This window comes from Erithacus rubecula, assembly GCF_903797595.1.
Source record: "Erithacus rubecula genome assembly, chromosome: 2".
Lineage (NCBI taxonomy): Eukaryota > Metazoa > Chordata > Aves > Passeriformes > Muscicapidae > Erithacus > Erithacus rubecula.
Window position 1 is genome coordinate 3,472,011 of NC_136685.1, and position 21,675 is coordinate 3,493,685.

General features: G+C 40.8%; 1 protein-coding gene across 1 annotated transcript in view; it reads left to right on the forward strand.

Moving 5' to 3' along the window:
- PKHD1 (PKHD1 ciliary IPT domain containing fibrocystin/polyductin) overlaps nucleotides 1–21,675 on the forward strand; it is a gene marked incomplete at its 3' end in the record, with an annotated part of 229,888 nt that overhangs the window by 154,144 nt on the left and 54,069 nt on the right. The window contains exons 55-59 of the mRNA XM_079298284.1: nucleotides 1,588–1,777; nucleotides 3,578–3,730; nucleotides 4,079–4,957; nucleotides 6,187–6,349; nucleotides 8,289–8,449. Coding sequence (XP_079154410.1) covers nucleotides 1,588–1,777; nucleotides 3,578–3,730; nucleotides 4,079–4,957; nucleotides 6,187–6,349; nucleotides 8,289–8,449 — 1,546 coding nt within the window. The remainder of the gene's footprint in view (nucleotides 1–1,587; nucleotides 1,778–3,577; nucleotides 3,731–4,078; nucleotides 4,958–6,186; nucleotides 6,350–8,288; nucleotides 8,450–21,675) is intronic.

Below are 21,675 nucleotides of genomic sequence, written 5' to 3' on the forward strand. Positions count from 1 at the left end.
CCTTCCTTCCTTCCTTCCTTCCTTCCTTCCTTCCTTCCCTTCCTCCTTCCTTCCCTCCTCCCCTCCTTCCCTCCTCCTTCCCCCTTCTATATTAAGTATCATGAGGTGCTAAGACACAATTGTTTGAAGTTAATGCATGTGCATTAAATACAGCACAAAGAATTGTTCCAGTTGGTAAAATAAAGGGAAAAAACCCTAAAATCCTAGCTATTTTTCATTTAAAGTTTACCAATAGCCAGCTAAGAGTTAATGTGGTTGGATACTGGAAATAGGTAAATCAGTGCTGGAATATGAAAGCTGAAGGAAAATGAAAGCTGAAGGAAGTGGATTTTATTGAAGGAGAGGAGTTCTTCTATATCCTTTTCCAGTATGAATCAGCTCATAGGTTCAGGAAGGACTTTCCTGCCTTTTCAGAAAATATGCAGTGATTCCTTAAAGAAAAAAAAAAAAAAAAAAAGAAAAAAAAAAGTGGTTTTTTTGGTAGATCTCTCTAATGAATATTCACAGGTGTTGTATACTGCAAGTGCTCATCTGGAACTTACTCATCTTTGAAAAATATTGGGGAAAGAGACTCTGGAAAAACTTGACATCTCTTTAGGATTCTCCTTTCTCTCTGCTTTTCTGTCACTTTAGACTGCATGTGAGGGACATTGTCTAAATTCACTCCTTTTTTCTGAATAATTCCCTGAGGAGTTTAAATCATGACCTGGCCAGCAGCAGTCAGCCTGTAACAGGACAAGGTGTTTATCAAATAGAGACAAACACTGATCATTTTCCATTCTGCTGTCACTAAATGCTTTTCCTTATGTGAAGCTAAAAATCCCCTGAACTACTAACATTTTGTAAATTTTTTTGTAAATTTTGTAAAAGGGGTTCTTCAGTTCAAGATTAAAACAAATAAATGCAGGACTCTGTGCAATGTTCAGTAGCCAGCAGAGTTTAAGTGCTGGTGTTTAGAGGGTGTACAGCTACCAAGGGCAGGATCCAGGTTCCCAAACAGATGATTTGGGCTTATTTGAGGTGTCTTTGGGCTTTTATGAGATGATTTTGGGCTCCCTCCATGACTTGCACAATTGTCACATCTTCCAGCTGATATTTTAGATACCCTGGGATATCTCAGATAGCAAGAGGTGCTCTTGTTTAGGGAATCAAATCCAGCTCAAAGTGCCCAATTCAGAGAACTGAATTTCCTTTCACCACTACTGACTGCACCCACAAGCCCTAGTGGAAGATTAGATGCCAACTGCAGGCAGCCACTCGACCCTGCACATGGTTGTCTAAATTCAAAGCTGATTTTCAGCTCTGTAGAATATTCCTGGCACCAAAAATGGTCTGATACACCTTTTGGAGGCAACTTGAGCTCTGAAATGCTGTACTGGAACTGTATATGTTGTTAATCAATGGTGTGAAATAGATGCTTCAGGATTAATTTCCTCCCACATATTTCAGACATCTGTTTTTGCAGAAAGCCCTAAAGGGGCTTTTCCTACAGCATAGCCTGTGGATTTTTAATTTTTTTTTTTTTTGAGATTTCCTTGAGCAAAACTGTTCATTTTTAATGAAATTTGTGAGCCTAACTCTTGTAAGTATAATGACATGAAGTTCATATCATGGTGTTACAGGATTTTGGTGGAGGATGAAGTAGATTGGGATCAAGGTGGGGATGCTGTGATCAGTTCCTCCTCCTATGAAGCCCACCAAGCTCAAGTAGTTACCCTTAAAGAAGTCCATGGTCATAATATAAGAATTCATGAACATCTTCTGCACAGGCACATTGGTAAGGAATTTTTCTTTCCTTTTTTTGAGAGTTTTCATCTGAGGTATCGACTCTCCATTTCGTATCTCAACAGGATCAATTCTAATTCCTTGTGGTATCTTCATTTCTTTCTCCATATATTTTTTTTAACCTGCTGATTCTAATATGAGTTTGTGTGAATAGAATCAATTCAGTGCTGAATTGTTTGGAAAAACTTTCAGGTGATTCAAGTTGGTCCACAGAGAGAGAAAGTAATTTTTCCTTTTTTAAAGGAAAAAAGAAATGTAGGATTTTAGGCCCTTTGCACAATTTCTATGGTATGTCAAAAACCTGGAAAATAATTAAGCTACACCCTTTTTCCAAATTTCAAAATGATTATATTCATAAAGTTCAAGTACAAAATGTTATCAACTCCATGGCATGAAAAGAATGTATTTATAAACTAATATCAACATAAACACAAAATCTGCATATATCTCTATTTTCTGTGTAGATTGAATGGGATCTATACTTTTCTGAAAAAGGGGATAGAGTGTTAATACTTATTTACTTTTATTTCAGCCTATAAAGTAAATTTATTACCATCTATTTAACAAAAGCAAAAGGATTTCATTAACAGGTCAAATTCTGAACATTCAAACCAAAGATTTTTCTTGTGTATATCAATATTTTTAAAATTTGATCTTTGTTCCAGCCAGTGGGCACAGAAATGAGTGTAATGGATAAAAAGATTCAGAAATATCATGTTTTAAATGGTGAATGTTTAAATATCTGAGTCAGTAATCAAAGCTTCACTTGGAACTGAGCTCTGTTTTGTAATTATCCACAGTGTTAATCAACAGTTTTTATGACAATTGCATTTTTCAGACAAAATGTGCAGTTCAAAGCATAGCACATCTAGACTTCATTTCCAGTAGTTTATGCATTTTAGCCCTTTATTTTTAGCTGCTGTAGATATAATAAATGTATCATGAGGAGAAATTACTACTTACCCAGAGTAATGCAGCTGTTGATAGATACAGCTGAAAATAAAAGGACTGATAGGACAACCAAGGGGTGAATACTGATTTTCACCTTGGTAAATGTAGATACTTGCAGTAAATGTTCACTCATGAGCCAGTCACTGTCTGCTCTCTTGATAATTAATGCAGGAAAATACATACAATGCACACTCCTCACTTATATTTTATCTGCCCTTAAAACAGGTATATAAAACGCACAACAAATTGCACTTGAGATTTGCCTATTGCTCTCCATCCTGCATAAAACCAGTTTGGAGAACTAAATCACATCTGCATGTGTCTGAAGTCACCTGAGATTAATCCAGACTAGACAGCTGCATACACTTGAGCAAAAAGTCTCCTTCAGAAAGGCATTGAAAAAAGTGTTTTTAAATCCTTTTAGAAAACACACACACAAGCAATACTGTGTAGCAAAGAGGGTTTTGGCTTTGACATTAGTCTGATCCTGAGGAAAATTCATGGAGATCAACTCTGCAGTGTGCTGATGAGTAACTCCAGCAGGTAGAGCCTGTAAAAAAATGAGGTGTGAACCTGTTCATTGCTTTGGCATCTGCACACCCCAGGGGAAAGATTTAGCACCTTCTTGTTCTAAAAATGAGATACCTTGGCAAAATATAAGCACACAGTGAATATTTGATGGGCAGGTGGCCTTTCTGTTTTTTGTGTTGATGCACACAGATTGTGCTGGGGGTGAAACACACCTGAATGTCAGGGGAGCTGTCAGAATTCATGTCCCTCAAAGCACTGGTGTATAGGTATGATGGACACTTATCACATTTGCTTTCTGGAAACTCCCCAGGGCGTCCCCACGACCCAGAGAATGGCAGACACATCCCTCTGGCTGCAGAGGTTGGGCTCCTCACTCGGAACGTGCAGATCCAGTCAGACGTGGCTTGTGCTGGCAGGATGCTGGTGGGACACTTCACAGACTCCACTGGGATGGAGTTTGAAGGTAGCTGGGATTCACCTGTCCTCATCAAGGAAAAAAAACTCACTGGTTTTGCCCAAGAAAGAGGTGCAGAAATGTGTATCCATCACATGAAAGTCAGAACAAACTGACTGTCAGCAAATATGAAACATGAGCACCACTAAAAATTCATAAATATGGAAGGTATTTTAGGAGGGGCTGCTCTGTTTTTGTAAGGTTTTACTATGACATTGTATATATTTATTAATAAATACCCATCACTACAATAGCCTGACAAAGTACCAGCTGTTCTATGCCTGACTGTTGTTAACTTGGTTGTCCTTACCTGTTCTTATGTATTATAAGCTTCTATAATGAGTTATCTCATTGCAGGTGCTCTTCAACTCTTAAATGTTCAATTTTTGAACTTTGGGCCTCCTCAGCTTTCTGCCATCGAATTCAGGAACGTGTCCCAGGAGTGCTCAGTGGTGTCATCCAGCATTGGTGGCAGCTGTGGAGCTGGAATTAAAGCAGTTGAGAGCAGCAGGATCTTCTTGCACAATAACGTGGTGTTCAACACCACTGGTCCTGGCATCGATTTGGAAGGGAAAAATCACTCTCTCATCAGGAACCTTGTTATTCTGAGCAGGCAGCCAGCAGGTTCATTAAACTGGGTTGCCAGCATCAAGGTGAACCTGGCCACTGGTGTCTCCCTTCGTGGCAATGCTGTGGCAGGATCTGAGAGAATTGGCTTCCATGTCAGGGGCCAGGAGTGCTCACTAGATGGGGAATACTGCAGTGGGAATGTGGCCCATTCCAGCCTCCATGGTGTTCACCTGTACCAGGAAGATGGATTTCAGGCCTGCACTAGAATCACAGGTTTTCTGTCCTATAAGAATTATGACTATGGTCTCATGCTCCACCTTGGGGGCAGCATTATTGTGGAAAACGTGCTGCTGGTGGACAACAGCGTGGGACTCCTGGCTGTGCTGCACTGTGCCTATGCTGAGCAATGCTACGTGGGGAAGAAATTCATAGAACTTAAAAACTCAGTCATTGTGGCAACAAGCTCAACTTTTGACTGCCTCAGAGACAGGATCAAGCCTCTCTCAGCTGATCCTACAGCCCAGGACCGGCCCCCAGGATTCCCCCTGAGAGGCCGTGTTGGGATTTTATGGCCCACGTTCACCACTGCTCCCAGCCAAAGGCCAGGGGACCCCTGGCACAAACCTGGGAGTTGTCCAAAAGCCCTGGGAGTCATGAAGCTCAAAGGTTGGTATTCTGCCTCCACTGGCCTGACTGCTCTGTCACTGCTTTTCTTCACTATTTTCATTTTTTTAGTTGAAGTTGCAGCCTCCCACATATGGACATGTTGGAGAAATCAGAGCCTCAGTGAAATTAATAATAGAATTCTTCTAAAACTTCATACAGTTTAATGTATGGAAAAACTAATATTTTATGTTTTTTATTTCCTGAATCTACTGCAGAGCAGTTGTTGCCCCCTGTGCCTGGAGGTGTTCAGGGTCTGGTTGGATGGGGCTTGGAGCAACCTGGGATGGTGGAAGGTGTCCCTGCCCCTGGCAGAGGGTTGTAATGAGATGATCCCTTCCAACCCAAACCATTATTGGATTCTATGATTCTGTGATAATTATGTCCATGATAATGTATAGATTCTGCCTCACACATACTTTCCATGTTACTCTTCCAATTGATTCACCTCTCTGACCCACACTTACCTCTGCCTGGATAAAGATACCAAATCTGAGAAGTGAGGATCACACTGTGGATAGAACAGTCACAGAACCTGGGAACTACAACTCACAGCAGTGACCTTTATTGGTGAAAGAGATTACACAAGAGGAACAGAAGTCTGTTATATATCCTGGATCTTTGTTTCAAATTAATTTTTCAGTCCCCAGAGCAATATTTGTATATAGCAGAACCCTGATAGCTGGTCCAATGGTGGGATCTGAATACCTCTCTGAAGAATAAGAGAGATAAAGACAAATAGACTTGTGTAGAGTCTCACAACAAATTAATGGCAAAATTTGGATTTTGGAGCTGCACAAGAGTTGAGTGCCAGAGCCAAGTATGTCATCACACCCTGCTTTTTCTTATATTAATCTCTGGCAAGTAGAAAAAACATCCAATGCAGGTTTTGATTTAACCTCTTCTTACTTATTCAAATGAAAATATATTAAATACTCTTGTTTGTTTTTTTTTTTTTTTTCTTTCTCAGTTACTATTTCTTTGATTTCATTTCCTTTGAGTATGACTTAGTTTGTGTCAATTTAATGTATAACTTGGCTACAAAGATTTCTAAAGTCACATGAAGATCTATGGACAATGCTATTAGTCTGATTTAAAAATACTTTGTACAGGTATATATGGGAGCAATTTAACATGGAAAACATCATAGGAAAATAATAATTTTCTTATGTCTAGTTATGGCACTGTTCTAACCACTTTTCCTTGCTTGATCTTCTCTTAATCCCTGGCAGAAGTCACCTTTACTGGTTTTACAAAGAGCTGTTACAGTGAAGACAGGGATGTCTGTATCATGTCAAATGCTGATCATTTAGGTATCATGCCTCTCATCACAGCAGAGACATCAAGGATGTTACATGTCAGTGAGAGGAACATGTTCTACTTTCATCCAACAAGGTAAAATGCTTCATTCTGAACTATCCTTTTTCCAAAAAAAACCCCAAACACTTACAGCTTTGGAGCTATCCTCCCCTCATCTCTGCTCCTGTCTGAGAAAAATGAACAAGGTCCAACATCAAACAAACATGCAAAAAAAAACAAAAAAACAAGAAAAAAAAAAAAAAAAAAAAGTGAAAAAAAAAAGGAAAAACATCACCAAATTTAGTTTAAGACAATCTTTTACAATTTGAGTTTCGAATTCCATCAAAGTGCATCTCCAGACCAATCCTCTTGGATTTCTCCTTTTCCTGACATTTGTGCAGCAAAGCAAGCCTCACATATCCCATTTCTTAACCCCTCATCCTGAGCATCTCTGACTTCTCAGCCTCAGGCTTCAGAAAATGTCAGGACCTCCAGGAAAACACCCTGAGACAGGGAATGTCCTTTTGCTCGGGGAAGCATGGCTTGATTTGTGCCTGCGAGATCACATCAGAAATGTTGATCAGTACCAGGCAGGCTGTGAGATGTCAAATGATTGCCAGAACTGCTCCTGCCCAGGGAGAATATAATCTGTGAATGTGGAGCAGGGAGGGGAGAACTTCATCTGTAACCTTAAGTCACTGCTGGTTGCAGTGGTCTAGACATACCACATCCAATGGAAACCACATGCCTATTTATTTATTGCAGTCACTGTACACAATGCAGAGGCTATGTCAGGAAAGCCTTGAAGTAGCAAAAAAAAAAAATAAAAAAATCCAGCATGGACTCACTTGCCAGTCAAAAATAATTGGAGGTGTCCCACACTGCTATGTTTAGAGCCCCTCCAGCCTTCTGCCAGAATTTCTTATTTTATTCTGTATTTTTGCTTTTTGCTCTGGGCGTTAGTTTGCGTGTAGATTTCTGAGCCCTGTCCAGCTTGTCAGCTCCCATTATGTTTCACTCTTGTATGCATCCCACAATATTCTGCTGGTAGTGAGCTGCTGAACACCCAGTCCAGGGCAAGAGCTGGTGGTTTTCAAATGTGAGGAATGCACATGAATGCTTCCTTGGGAGGCTGCTGAGCCTCTGGGGGTGGTTGCATCTCCCAGTGCTCCTCATGCAATAGCTGCATGCATTTATTTTATCCACCTTTGCAGCTGCTGAGCTTGATGCAGGGTATGCCTGCATTGTTCTGCTTCAGCATCTTGAAGGGATGTGTTGATGGATATGTCCTGTCAAAGAGAGGATGAGAACTGTCTTGGAGGAGGAAAGGAAATAGAAACATTGGGGAATATAGCAAATATAGCATTAAGAACTTTGCTTGTCCCACCTAAGCAGCAGATCTGCTGAGAGATGGTTGAAAACTGAACTTTCAGGATCAGAGGAGCTTTTTTTCTCTGCCTCCTCTGAGGTTGGTTGACTGTGGGAATTGGCCTTTTTGTTCCTCTGCCCTTACTGCAAATCTCTGCCTATACTTGTTTGCTCCATTCAAGGTATCAGCAACCAGGTTTTCTCAGCTTGAGACCAAAAAATTCTGCATTTTCTTCAAGGTTTAATATGAATCCATGTAGCAATCTGAAAATGTCTCCATGGACTTTAATGGAGCACAAGTCTTTTAATCATATTTGATTCTACCATGGGTGTGAGATGCTCAGTGCACCAGTTCCTTTGTGTTGAACCTTTAGTCAATCTCTAATTTAAAGCAATTCAGCTCACTACACTTAAGTGATCCAAAAATTAAGCATGTTATTTAAACATACTGGCCTCCTTCTGTAATTGATATAGACCCTTGTTTAGGAATATATTTGTCTCACTTTCTTATATTTGTCTCAGTGAGATGAGCTCCCACCAAAACACCTGTCCTGCTACAGGTACCTTCCTCTGTGGCAGCCAGTAGTTAATGACTTACATAGAAATTTATGGGCTTTTCTGGCTTTTCCAAGCCACTAATAATAATGTTACCTTCCCTATTTACCAGTGTACAAACCTCTGAAGATGCCATGCTGCCTGAAAAGAGATGCAAAGGCTCAAGGAAAGCCCTCTTCAAGGATTTGGATGGAGGTGTCTTTCATCTGGAGCCACCTGTCTCTGTTTTCCCCAAGTCAGAATTTGAATGGACAGAGTTCTTCTCACAAGCTGGTAAGTGCCTGTGCTGACAGGAGTGTTTGCAAAGCCATGCAGACATGTGAGCCATGATATGTGACTTTCACTGAGATCTAAAACTGAGTTTGAGATGGTGGTGGTCCCAGTCTGTGATTCCTTGCCAGGCAGGATGTAGTGGGTTGTTCTAGAAGTCTGGGGTGACTCAGTGTGTAACTCTGTGCCCACCAGTGCCTCTCTGCCTTCTTGCAGGATCCTTTCACCTGATCCTTAGCCCTTTTAGGGTCTGACTCACTAAATTGGATGGTATGGAAGAAATTCTTTCCTGTGAGGGTTCCATGGCACAGGTTTCCCAGAGAAGCTGTGGCTGCCCCTGGATCCCTGCAAGTGTCCAAGGACAGGCTGGACAGGGCTTGAAGCAACCTGGGACAGTGGAAGGTGTCCCTGCCCATGACAGGGGGTGGAATGAGATGATTTTTTAATGTCCCTTCCAACCCAAACTATTCCATGATTCGTGACTCCACCTGCTCCTTGCAGAGTCCTCTGATAGCATTAAGGGGCACATGCCATAAAAACACCACAAAAATGCAAAATAATACCAATAACTGGCACTGCAAGGATTTTCATCCACATCCCACTGAGGAGATAATCAAGCTGAAACTCACTCCAGAAGTTTGACAACCCCTCTCTGTTTAAAAAAAGGCCCATTCTGCTCAGTAACAACTTTCTGAAGGCTCCCACAGCAAGGCTCCACTCAGCCTGATTAGAACTCAGCTCCCTGATTCCAAATAAACTCTTTAATTACAATTAGCATTCCTGTGCCTGCTGCTGGTGGTGGCCATTTTGCTGTAGAGATGCATCGTTTGTGACTCTGCTGGTATGGGAGACTGATGGGAGGGACTGTAATTAATCCTGTTTTCCTTCACACTCTAAAACTGATTAAACACAAGAAGAACTTTAAACAAATGTGTAAGGCTTTTTCTCTAAGGTTCCCACTCTAGCTGGCTGCTTACAGGGTTGATTTATGTGTTGTCTAGATGCAAACACTGATTTTTACTGTACTTTTTCCACCCTAATTATGAATCACATCAAGCACTAATGCTCTGGTACTATTACCACTTAGCACCTGCATATTAATGAATATATTTGCATACAAAACCTGAATTTTATTCAGATTCCCACAATCTTTAGCACATCCTAGCACATAGTCATAGGTAAGAGGAATCCCCATCATCTAAAGTGCACTGAGGGTAAAACCTTCACTCCACAGGGTTTATCTTGTGAAATGGAGGTAACAGCATATGATAAATGTTGACTGCCCCTGAAACTATGACAGAATTGCTGTGTTTTTGTTTTACTGCCCAAATCTGAATGGGAATTTTTTCCCCTTCACAAATGTGTGTTAAATTTCTCTGCATTTCTCATTCTGACTTATGGTTCCTTTTGTCTTGAGGTTGACATTTGGAAAGGCACAACTTGATGATAAGGTGAATTTGTGGCCATCTTCCCTTCTGTCCTGAAAAGTTGTAACACTGAGTATTTTTTCAAAGTGCAATGCAGGCTTCCAGGATAGATAAATTAGAGAAAAAGATCAACTTCCCTGCTGCCACTGATCTCCTGCCAGCAGGACCAGAGCAATTATCATCCCCTGGGCACTGATGAAACCAAACCTCAAGAGCCATGGTCAGTTTTAAGATCCTCACTGCAAGAAAGACATTGAGGGGCTGGAGAAGGAAAGGGAAAGGGAAAGGGAAAGGGAAAGGGAAAGGGAAAGGGAAAGGGAAAGGGAAAGGGAAAGGGAAAGGGAAAGGGAAAGGGAAAGGGAAAGGGAAGGGAAAGGGAAAGGGAAAGGGAAAGGGAAAGGGAAAGGGAAAGGGAAAGGGAAAGGAAAGGGAAAGGGAAAGGGAAAGGGAAGGGAAAGGGAAAGGGAAAGGGAAAGGGAAAGGAAAGGAAGGAAAGGAAAGGAAAGGAAAGGAAAGGAAAGGAAAGGAAAGGAAAGGAAAGGAAAGGAAAGGAAAGGAAAGGAAAGGAAAGGAAAGGAAAGGAAAGGGAAAAGAAGTGGGGAAGAGTCTGGAATGAGAATCTTAATGAGGAGCAACTGAGGGAGCTGAGGTTCCTTAATCTGGAGAAAAAAAGGCTTAGGGGACTGCCTACAACTCCCTGAAAAGAAGGATTGGCCTCTTCTTCCAGGAAATTAGTGATTGGTCATGGGGAAAAAGCCTCAAGCTGCACCAGGGAAAATTTAGTTTGGATATTAAGAAAATTTTCTCCCAGAAAGGGTGGTCAGCCAGTGGAACAGGCTTCCCAGGACAGGGGTGAGGCCACCATCCCTGGAAGCATTAAGAAAACCTTTGTGATATAGCTCAGTGAGCATGGTGGCACTAATTCAGTCTGGGCTGGATGACCTTGGAGGTTTTTGCAGCCTGAATGATTCTGTAGGGCCAGATTCCCCTTTGGTGTGACAATGTTCAAGGCCTGGGAAGATGGTGGTTTTCTCACAGAATTATAAAATCACAGAATGTCTCAGAAGGGGCCTTGGAACTGAATGATCTTTAAGGTCCCTTCCAACCCAAACCAGTCCATGATTGTATGATTCTATGATATACAGAAACATTTATGTTCACTTCAAGCTTCCAGTTTGGCCAGTCAGGTTGAAATTACTGTTCCTCAGCCATTTTAAATACTTTGATTATACTGTAGGGAGCAAACCAAAACACTCAGCAGCCCTCAGGGACAAAAGAACCATGGAGATGTTTTATCAGAATAAGGAATATCACAGGGAAGAGGCTGTGAGAGCCATAACTGGGGCACAAGGGATGATTCTGAATTGTATCTGGATTCACATGATGCCTTTTATTGAAGATGCAATCAATACAGAATTTATGAAATTTGTTATTTCTATACCCACCTTTTTCCCCTTTTGTTTTCCTCAACTTTTACCTGGTGAGTTTCTTCTTTGCTCATAGACCAAGATTTTTATTGTGACTTTCTGAAGAAGCAGAATTGTTCTCTTCAAAATGAAGTTTGGATAAACCATAGAATTCTAAGAAAAAGAACAAAACAGGAGGGAACAGATCCAAGATTTTTGTTGCTATTATTATTTCTACTGCAGGAAAAAAGGAGTAACAACAAAAGTGGGTTTGAGTCCAACAAAGCATAATTACTTTTTAATATGAAAGTCCTTTTTAGTCTTTTTTTTTTTTTTGTCTTTTAAATATAATACTGCAAAAGTTTAAAATTAAATGTTTTCCAACACCCTCCTCCTTAAATAATTTATGAGGGACTTTCTAAGTACCATTTTTTAAATTACCCAAAACAATTTAATGAGTTTAACATGAATTTGTAATTATTTAAATCTCTTTGAGCTGCCATTTTTGGATGACAAAATGTTTTTCTCCTAAAACTCATGTCTAGAGCAAGCCTCTTGCAAAAGAGCTTGGGGCCAGGCCTGGAGCACTAAATGGTTCCATGGTACAGGAAATACCAGAATCATAAGCTGTACAGCAGAATTAGCTATAAACAGGAGTGTGTTGTTGGGTAATTAAGGATAAGTGATGAACAGTTTGTGCATTCAACTGATTCCTATGCCCAGGTTAAAACCCCAGTTCCACAAAGGGCAGCTGATACAACCATCCTTGTGTAGTTAAAGGATCAGCCAGTTTCTGGCTTTTTGCAGTGTTCAGAGGACTCTGTTATCACAGTTCCTCACATCTCTAATCTAGGCTGACTCCCAGAGATATCAAAGCTCATGGTCTTCCCTTGGTGGAACTGTAGCTGAGGACCTGAAGCTGGTAGAAGATCCAGCTGTCCCCATTTCTGTAGTCTTCAGTGTTGTCATAGAACAATAGAATTTTGGAATGGTTGGGGTTGGAAAGGACCTCAAAGGTCATCTCAATCCTTCTGTTGTCATTGCAGGGACACCTTCCACTGGAGTTTACTAATGTCCCCTCTGGTGAGCAAAGAGAGATTGACTCATTACATGGATGATACACAGAATCAGAGAGATGAAAACAAATCTTTCAAGTTTTAGTCTTGAGCCTGCAGACATGTTTTCTTCCCTCTGACAGATATATTCTAGGTGTAATCTGAGGCACTTTGGACTGAATAATCATAGAATCATAAAGCAGATCAGGTTGCAAGTGGACTCAAATCTGGTCCACCCTTTTGTGGGAAAGAAGCACTGTCTATCACCCTGCCCAACTGCATTTTGAAAAGCTCAAAATGAAGATGTGATGGAAACTCCACCATGCCCCTGGAGAGGTTGCTCCAATAAACCATAGAATCACAGAATGGTTTGGCTTGGAAGGAACCTTAAAGATCACCTTGTTCCATCCTCCTCCCATGCACACCTTCCACCATCCCAGGTTGCTCCAAGCCCTGTCCAGCCTGGCCTTGGACACTTCCAGGGATGGGACAGCTACAGAATCTTTCTGTTGTGACCATGTGCTCCTTGCATTTTGTGTGAAAAACTGAATTTCTACTTTACACCAGTCACATCTGAAAACTCCTTGTGAATACTTTGGATACAGTAGAAGAATACAGTGAAAATTAGGTCCTTAATACCTCTGTGGGATGGACATTTATTTTGTTTTCCAGGAAGAGCAGAGAATTTGTGACTTGCCCAAGGTCATTGAATTAAAAATTACTCTTCCAGAACCCTGACAGCCAGACTCTGAATCTAAAAACACCCCACCCTGTTAAGGGAGATGGAACTTTATGGTTACATTAACTAGAATCAGCCCAAAGTTTATTTTACATAGCACTTTCTGCTAAAAAAAATATTCCTGGACTATGTTTTGGGACATTATTGAACGTTTAAATTCTAACTACAATTATAAACAAGCAAAAAAATTGCAGTTTTGTTTTGTTTTGTTTTGTTTTTCAAATATTATTTAAAAAATACCAGATATTTTTTTTTTATTAACTCAACTTTAGTATTAATCTATTGGTGAGAAGATCAGTGTGTTGTGGACAATTGAACTTTTTACCTGACCAGCAAATCATTGAGATTATATTTTCCTGTGTCATTTTCAATCTACACAAATATAAAACTTGAAATTGCTCAGTAGTTTTGCTTGCTCTCTGGAGGTAATCAGTACATTTTCTAAATCATAAAGAGGAAAGTGTTTAATGCATAAATGCTTGTCTGAAGCAAGTTATGCAGATGTTCAACACTCATTTTTATCAAAACCTATTGTCAAAAACTCTTTGAATTTTGACATTGAAGTTAAAAGTCATAAATGAATATGCAGAAGTTTGCTGATTTCATCAGAGGAATGAAAAAATGTCAGACGTAGGTAAAACCAGTCCAAAATAGCTGGGGTTATGGGTTGAAGATTTTTGTACAATTTTCTTTCTTCTGGTAACTTTAATTATTAAATAAAAATCTCAATAGTTGGAGAGGCACAGTATTTTGAGACATAGGCTGGCAGCATAAGTTAGGGCTAAAGCTGGGTGAAAATGTTGCACCATAAATATTTGATATTCCAAGGAATATGATTAGCCACACTAGCTATGCATAGTCATATTCAGTAATTAAAGATGTTTGTGGAGAAAATGCAGGTTTAGAAGATCTGCAAGGAATGAAACAATGCAATATCAGCATTGTTTTCCTCTGGAGCTTTTTTGTTGTTGCTGTTCACAAATAGAAATTTGCTTTTTCTGCAATAAATGGCCCATGCAAAATGGGTTGGAAGTAGCAATGGAGGGACATTAAAAGAGCTCTTACCAAGCTATTCTTTCATAAAACCCAAACCTAATATGATCAGAAAATGCTTGTAATCCTTAATTTTCTTGAAAACACATCTCTGGTAAAGATTTCAGCAGACCTTAATTAAGTTGAGACCAAAGCAGAGAATAAAGTTGGGAGGATTTTCGTAATGCTCATGGGAGAACAAAATTTAAACTAATCCAAAGGGAAATTAAGTTATTTTTACATCTTTGATGTCTGTGTGGTGGCTCATCAGGGTTGAGATGGTTGAACACACTGAATTAAGCAGTCAGCTCTGTCAACTGCAGCACAGCAGAGTGAGGGACAATCCTGTGGGTGGAGAATCCACCAGCTGGGAAAGAAGATAGAATAAAGAATAGCTTTAAACTGGCACAGGGCAGGTTTAGATTAGAGGTATGGAAGAAATTCTTTCCTGTGGGGTGCCCAGAGAAGCTGTGGCTGCCCCTGGATCCCTGGAAGTGCCCAAGGCCAGGCTGGATGGGGCTTGGATCAGCCTGGGATAGGGGAAGGTGTCCCTGCCCATGGCAGGGGGTGGAACAAGTTGAAATTCTTGGTGTCTTCCAGCACAATCCAGTCTGTGATTGTGGATGCCACCATGAGACTTCCTTAGGGGACAGCTCTGCCAAGGAAAACCTCTCCTCTGCATGTTTTGGTAAATTGTGGAGGAACTGGGCCCAGCTGGGGATGTAGCAGAAAGGTCAACATTGGGGCTGAGGTGGCCTGCCATTTGTCCATTTTGAAATTCTATAAATTGCTTTCTCTCACAGTCACCTGCATTTCAGACTCTAATAAACAGCTATTTTCCTTTTTCAGGGTTGCTTTTTCCTTAATTCTGAAGCTAGGATGAGTGTTATGAATGGCATTGTTCATTTTCCATTTGATCAGCATAGAGGAATGTATATATACACACAGATTATATATCTGTATCTGTACAATTTTATAAGCCTATCAAACCTTATTTCCTTGTTCCCATCAAACAAGGGAATCAAATTCCTTTCTCCTGATGAAGCCAAAAAAACCTTGGGCAAGCCCAACCACTTTGCACATTTATTGCTGTAAATGGGGTTTAGCTTTTTGTGCCACCCTTTCTACTTCTTTTCTAAATTCCTCAGGTTCTTTCAAACAGTCATGCACTGATGTTCAGCTGCATAAAATGTAAAATATGTGTTTATATCTATTAGGAATGATTATCCAAATGAATTTTGGAAAAACTGATTATGAAGTCAGGTCCCTGTCAATGGGAGATAACCTTGCCCCTTAGGATAGCAATCCTTTTTGAGGATGTGCCAACAAATAGTTTGTGCCTACTCTTGCTATCAGAAATTCTTGGCTTCTCCTTTTAGCCTTAATCCCTTAGGATAAAAGAGCAGGTTTTTAATTTTCCAAACTCAACTCCTGTATTTAAGGCTATTTAGAAAAATTTCACCATTTTTGGAGTTTGTGAAATCTCAGAGAGCCTGTTTGCTTCCCTGGGGACTCAGTATCCCCAAAACACCACATCACCTTCATTTAGGATTCTGATTATGGATTTGAAACTCACCTCTCTCCCTTTCTGTTGTCTGTAACACAAGCATAAGGGTTTTTTATCACTGACATGATGAGACTTCTGTTTCAGTGTAGTGTTTATTAAAGATTCATAAAGCATTGGTGGTCCATGAAACCTGAATATCTGATGCAAACACCACTCATGGAGCCTGAGAGTTAAAGGTGAAAAGAATTATTAGGCATGTGGAAATCAGGAGATATGAGGAATGGCTGGAAAAGCTGAGTGGCTTGATTTTGAGAAAAGGTGGAAGAGAGGTTTAGGAACAGCCTTCAAAAACGTGAGACTGCTGGGGATTGGAGAGAAATAAATTGCTCTCAGAGTCTGTGGAATCAGAAATAATGGTCTGAACTGTCATCAGGATAATTTTATATGTTGGGAGGAAAGGTTGGAATAAAGATAGAGAAACATGGGCATAGATTGCCTGAGTGGAGTGCTTATCAGTGGTAACATTCTCAGATAATCAGATAGAACTGAACTTTTCCTGAGCAGGTGGAGGATGGGTCAAATAATTTCAAATGGCCCTTTTGACATATTTTTGGTCTGCAGGAATCTTTGAAGTCTGACAGTGAAATATAGGTCCAAAGGCCAGGGTGTTGTAGGAGGAAGGTTTGATAATTAGGACTTTAAATGCTTCTGATGAAGAAAAAGAGTGACCACTGAGGAGGAAAGAGAGATTGCCTCTCAACCCATGTGCTTGGTCCTGGTAATCCAGTCTGCCTGTTCTTGTGGAATGCAAATGAGCTTGAAAGGATGTGAAATGTGTAAGTGTAGAGATTAGTGCCATAAAATATGGTGTTTGAGTGGATTTAACAGCACCAGCAAACCAAAACTGACACAGGGTGCCCAGAGAAGCTTTGGCTGCCCCACCCCTGGAAATGTCCAAGGCCAGGCTGGATAAGGCTGGGAGAACCTGGGATAGTGGAAGGTGTCCATGGGAGGCAATTGGAATGAGCTGATCTTTAAAGTCCCTTCCAACCCAAACCATTCTATGAATTTATTCCTTATCTGGGACCTCTCCTCAAAGCTCAGATATCCTTCATCTTCTCCCAATGAACTGTTTCATTCTCATTTATCATTTCTGCTTTGGTGATGACCACAAATCTGAGTCACTTGTTGTTTTTTTTTCATACAATTTAACAACCAGAAATTTTCCAGCATCTTCTGGAAAAATCACAGAATCATAGAATGGTTTGGGTTTGAAGGGACCTTAAAAATCATCCAGTTCCACCCCCTGCCATGGGCAGGGACACCTTCCACTGTCCCAGGTTGCTCCAAGATCTGTCCATCCTGGCCTTGGACACTTCCAGGGATCCAGGGGCAGCCACAGCTTCTCTGGGCACCCTGTGCCAGGCCCTCCCCACCCTCAAAAGGAAGAATTTGTTCCTAATATCCAATGTAAACCTACACTCTTTCAATTTGTATCTGTTCCCCCTTGTCTTTTCAACCCATGTTCTCGTAAATATTCTCTCTCCCTCTTTCTTGTTGGCTCACTACAAGTACTGGAAGGCAATAATTAGATCATCCCAAAGCATTCTCTTCTCCAGGCTGAACACTCCCAATTCCCTCATAGCAGAGCTGCTCCATCCCTCTGATCATCCTGGTGTCTCCTCTGGACTCACTTCATCAGCTCCAGGTCCTTCCTGGAGGAAAATCCAGGGAAATCCAAGAGATCCAGGGCTGGAGGCAGCTCTGCAGGTGGGGTCTCACCTGAGAGGGGCAGAGTCCCTTCCCTTGACCTGCTGCCCATGCTGCCTTTCGGGCAGATGCTGCAGAGGCTGCTGATATTAAAAGTCAAGCCAGAATGAGTCAGGAGAAACAGTGGGAAGTGAAGAAGTGAGTTTCTCCAGTGAGGCAGTGATAGAACCAAGGACAGCATCTACATGGAACACCCTCACCAGGCTTGCTGGCTGTTCCCTTTAAGGAGGGCAAGATGGTTGAGTTTATGCAATAAAAAAAAAAAAAAAAAAAAAAAAAAAAAAAAAATGAAATTTATCTTACAAGCATAACTATATTATTTCCTTTAGATCCTAGAGACATATCTGTAATGCAACCAAACTGCTGAGTGGGAGTTTGCAGAGGTTTACAGGGGAAGCACTGCATTTTGCAACAATTAATTTTGCAGAGGAAGCAGCCTGTTTAAAGACGCCTGCAGCAGTCACTAAAATATGTGTTGTTTTTCAAGGCCACCAGACACAGAGTTGGCTAGGTTGGCTAATAAACAAAACAACAATGCAAAAAAAAAACCAAAAAAAAAAGCAACCCAGCCTTGTGGGGTTTGCAGGAAGAAGGGATGAGAAATAAAATGAATAATGCTTACCTGCTAGGGGTGGGTGAAGACTATAATTGTTTAGCCCCCAGCAGATCCCTGCAAGGGTTAAAAATGACAAAGATATTAGTTGGTGACTACTAAGATTGTTGGTTTGAAGCTTTGGGCAAAACACAGACTGTTATTTACCGGACTTGGTCGATTTACTTCTTAATGCAATAATGACCTGTGAAATGAAACGTGAGCTAGACAATTGTTCCTCATTGTTTCCAGTAAAACATCCTTTCATACCCCATTAAACCACCATTAATTCCATTTGAAGGAGAAGCAGGCGCAAACACCAAGGGATAGCTCTCTCTTTTCCTCTCTTTGTGGGACTGATCAAGGCCTGGGGATGTAAAAGCAGCTTTCTCACCCATTTTAGAGGGTGTTGGGCAGCCTGTGGGGGACACATTTTTGAATGAACACCAGAGTTCTACAGGACTGGCACCCAGTGGATCACATTTCTGAGTTTTGCAGAATGTATCAGGAAATCTGGCAAACAGTCAATTTATTGCTTTTTATACATCAAGTTTCTGTCTTTTTTTTAAGTTGGCTTTTTTCAAGCATGAGATTTATGTAATCACACAATGTCTGTCCAGATATATCTGTGTGTTATTTCCCTCCCAGTCCTTCTAAACACATTTTCAACTTTAAACAAAAGTTGTAGAGTGATTAGTTCTCAAGGGAATAGATTCCTACAGGTTTAAAAAAGTTTGGGTCTGTGAAGAAAAACTCTGTGAAGAAAAGCTCTGTGAGTGAACCTCTCTGTCCCCCCAAAATGGCTTATCCCTTTGGAGTCCTTTGGCTACCAAGAAATGTTCTCTGGATAGAAACTGCAGTTTTGTATCTCAACTAAAGGAAAAACATTTGCACACTGGTTCAGGGCTGGAAATCCAGTGTAACACTGGTTCCACTGGCATGGAACTGTTTTTTTCCTCCTGATTCTCCTCTGCTGTGGCATTAAAGACATGTTGATGAGCATGAGGGATGTGGTTTAGAGGGACTTTGTGGTGTTACATTTAGAATTGCACTGGATCTCAGAGGCCTTTTCCAAAGCCAAACCTCCACAGCTTTCCCAACCTGTAACCAAATTGTCTCCTTGCTGCTCTTTGGCCTTACCTGTAACCTAAACCAAGGCATTTAATCAGTTCTTTGGCAGGTGTTGTCCACCTGCAAGGAGGTTGCCATGGATCAATGGCCTTGAACCAAGAGTACCACTGATTTTTAATGCAATCACAGTTTGACAGCCTATAGTGTAACAATCCATCATATTAGTTGCCTTTTTTTTAACTTGCTTCTACTTTTATTTTTTATTTTATACTCTATACTTTCATGTTATTTGCTACACTAGATGCCTTTCTTTTTCCCTGATAGATTTATGCCTGGGGAAAGATTTTGTCTGAAAGTTTGCTCAGAAATGGTTCAGCTGCAATGAACAAAATGAAGATTTCTTTTGATGTGTGTTAAAAACCAAATCTCTGAACTCTAGAACCTATGGCCTTGCAGTAGAGGTTGAGGATTATAAGGGAAACAACCCTGTGGTCAGTGAATTATTTTCCTTCTACAGTGCTCGTGAAAAACTGTGTCCAGATCTATTTATGAAAATAAATTTATTAGATTCATTATTTTCTCATGTTCTTTGAAAGATCTAAGCCTTGTCTTGTGAAAATTTCAGTTCCCACTCTGCTGCATTGTTTGAAGCACAGACATCAAATGCTTTCCTGAGTATTTGGAGCCTCAAAGCCACATTCTAGTTCCCTTGCATTGCATCTGCTAATTAACAAAGGAATTCTGGGCACTTGGTGACCCTTGTTGCTGCCCAAGGGCTGTGTCCCCAGGAGGCAAACATGTGTTGTGTCCTGACTTTACAGACTGGGCTGGGCAGGAGCCAAGGGATTGCAGAGTCCTGTGGGATGGAATAGAGAAGAGACCTCAAAGTTTAACCAGCAACAACTATGGCATCCTCTGGGAAAAAGGTGGCTGGGTTTTGATTCACCAGCCTTATTATTAAAGCACCTGGCACAGTTTAGTTAGGGTAGGATTGAGATTTTTTTGTGTGTGCCTACATGTTACTCAATGATTATAAGATCAAGTTTCACTTGTAAAAAAAAAAATCCCAGAAAACAAAAAAAAATCATTTTATGGAAGGTTTTAATTGCAGTTCTGAAAAGAGATGGAGAATGAGAAGTGCAAAATTCCTTGTCATGAATATGATGAGCAATGACTTGGGAAAACAGGTCTCTTTTTTCCTTTCCCTGTAATTCTCCCTACATAGCCCTGCTCTGATTCAGAGTGAATCACAACAGTCTGTTTGTGTGCATGCAAACATTTGTGTTTATACACACACAGGCACTGTCCTCACAACTGTTCTTGGGAGCATTTCATCATTTTTTCCTCTTATCTTCCAAATATTAGCATTTAATGAAATACACATTTCCTTCATTTATCTTGAACCTACTCCAAGGCCAGCAAATACCAGAATCTCAAATGTTATGACAGGATAGATTCTTTATTGGTTTGTTTTCTTTTCATTCTTTCTGTTTTCACTGTGATTTTTATTTTTTTTAAAAAAAAGATTACAGACCCTTATGTTCCAGCTCAAGGAACCTGGCTTTCAACTGAGGTACACAAATATGTCCAAAAAAATGTCCCAGAGACCCATCCAATGCAGACAGCTGTGCAGCAAACAGGAAATTGAGGAAGTCAGGTTCATCAGAAACATGGGATTTCCTTTGTGGATGTTTCAGATAAAGCATCTTTAATTTTTCCATGCTGGAGCAGGGCTGTAAAAGAGCAGGGGAATTATCACCCTGTGCTTTGATGTCTGGGATGTAAAAGACAAGTTCTTGTCTTCTTCAAGCCATCACACCTTGGCTGTGTTGACATGGGCTTTTCCAAGGAAACTTGCACTTGTCTGTCTGTGTTTTGGGCTGGCAGGGCAGGAGTCAGCTCTGAACCAGGAGCTGACACTGTGACACAAGAGCAGGACAGCTAAAGGTGTCTGAGCATCTGAGTTTTGGGGAGAGGTCCCAAAATAATGAATGGAACCATAGAATGGTTTGGGTTGGAAGGGATTTTTAAATCAGCACTTTCCATGGCACACCTTCCACTATCCCAGGTGTTTCCAAGCCCCATCCAACCTGGCCTTGGGCACTTCCAGGATGTGGAACCACAATTCCATCCACAGCTTCTCTGGGTAACCTGTGCCAGGGCCTCAGCACCCTCACAGTAAAGAAGTCACTTGGTTACCCTGTGAAATGAGGAAAATTCTTATTTTTCCTTCCACTCTTTAGTTTGTAATGACTGCTGACATTTCAGTGTCAGGAGCTACAGAAGTGTCTATGTGGCATCTGGTATGGTGTGATTCCAAGCTAGTTTGAGTCCCCTGTGAAACACTGGGAAAAATTACAAACTGGTAATTAGCAGCGTTCCTGTGGCATTATTAAATCAAGCCAGCACTTAGATGTTGCCTGTGTGACCTTAGCTTGCCTTGTTATCCTCTTCGTGCTTTTAAATTTTGACATTCTTTGTCTGCTTTGACAGTTTTCCTGGTCACACTAAGGAGCAATCAATTTTGACTCATTTGGCCCAAAATGTGATTGCTCTGGAGATGGTTCAGGGCTGTGTGCTACCACATGTTTGCATAATAGAGAAAGCTATGGGGAGACCTTATTTTGGCC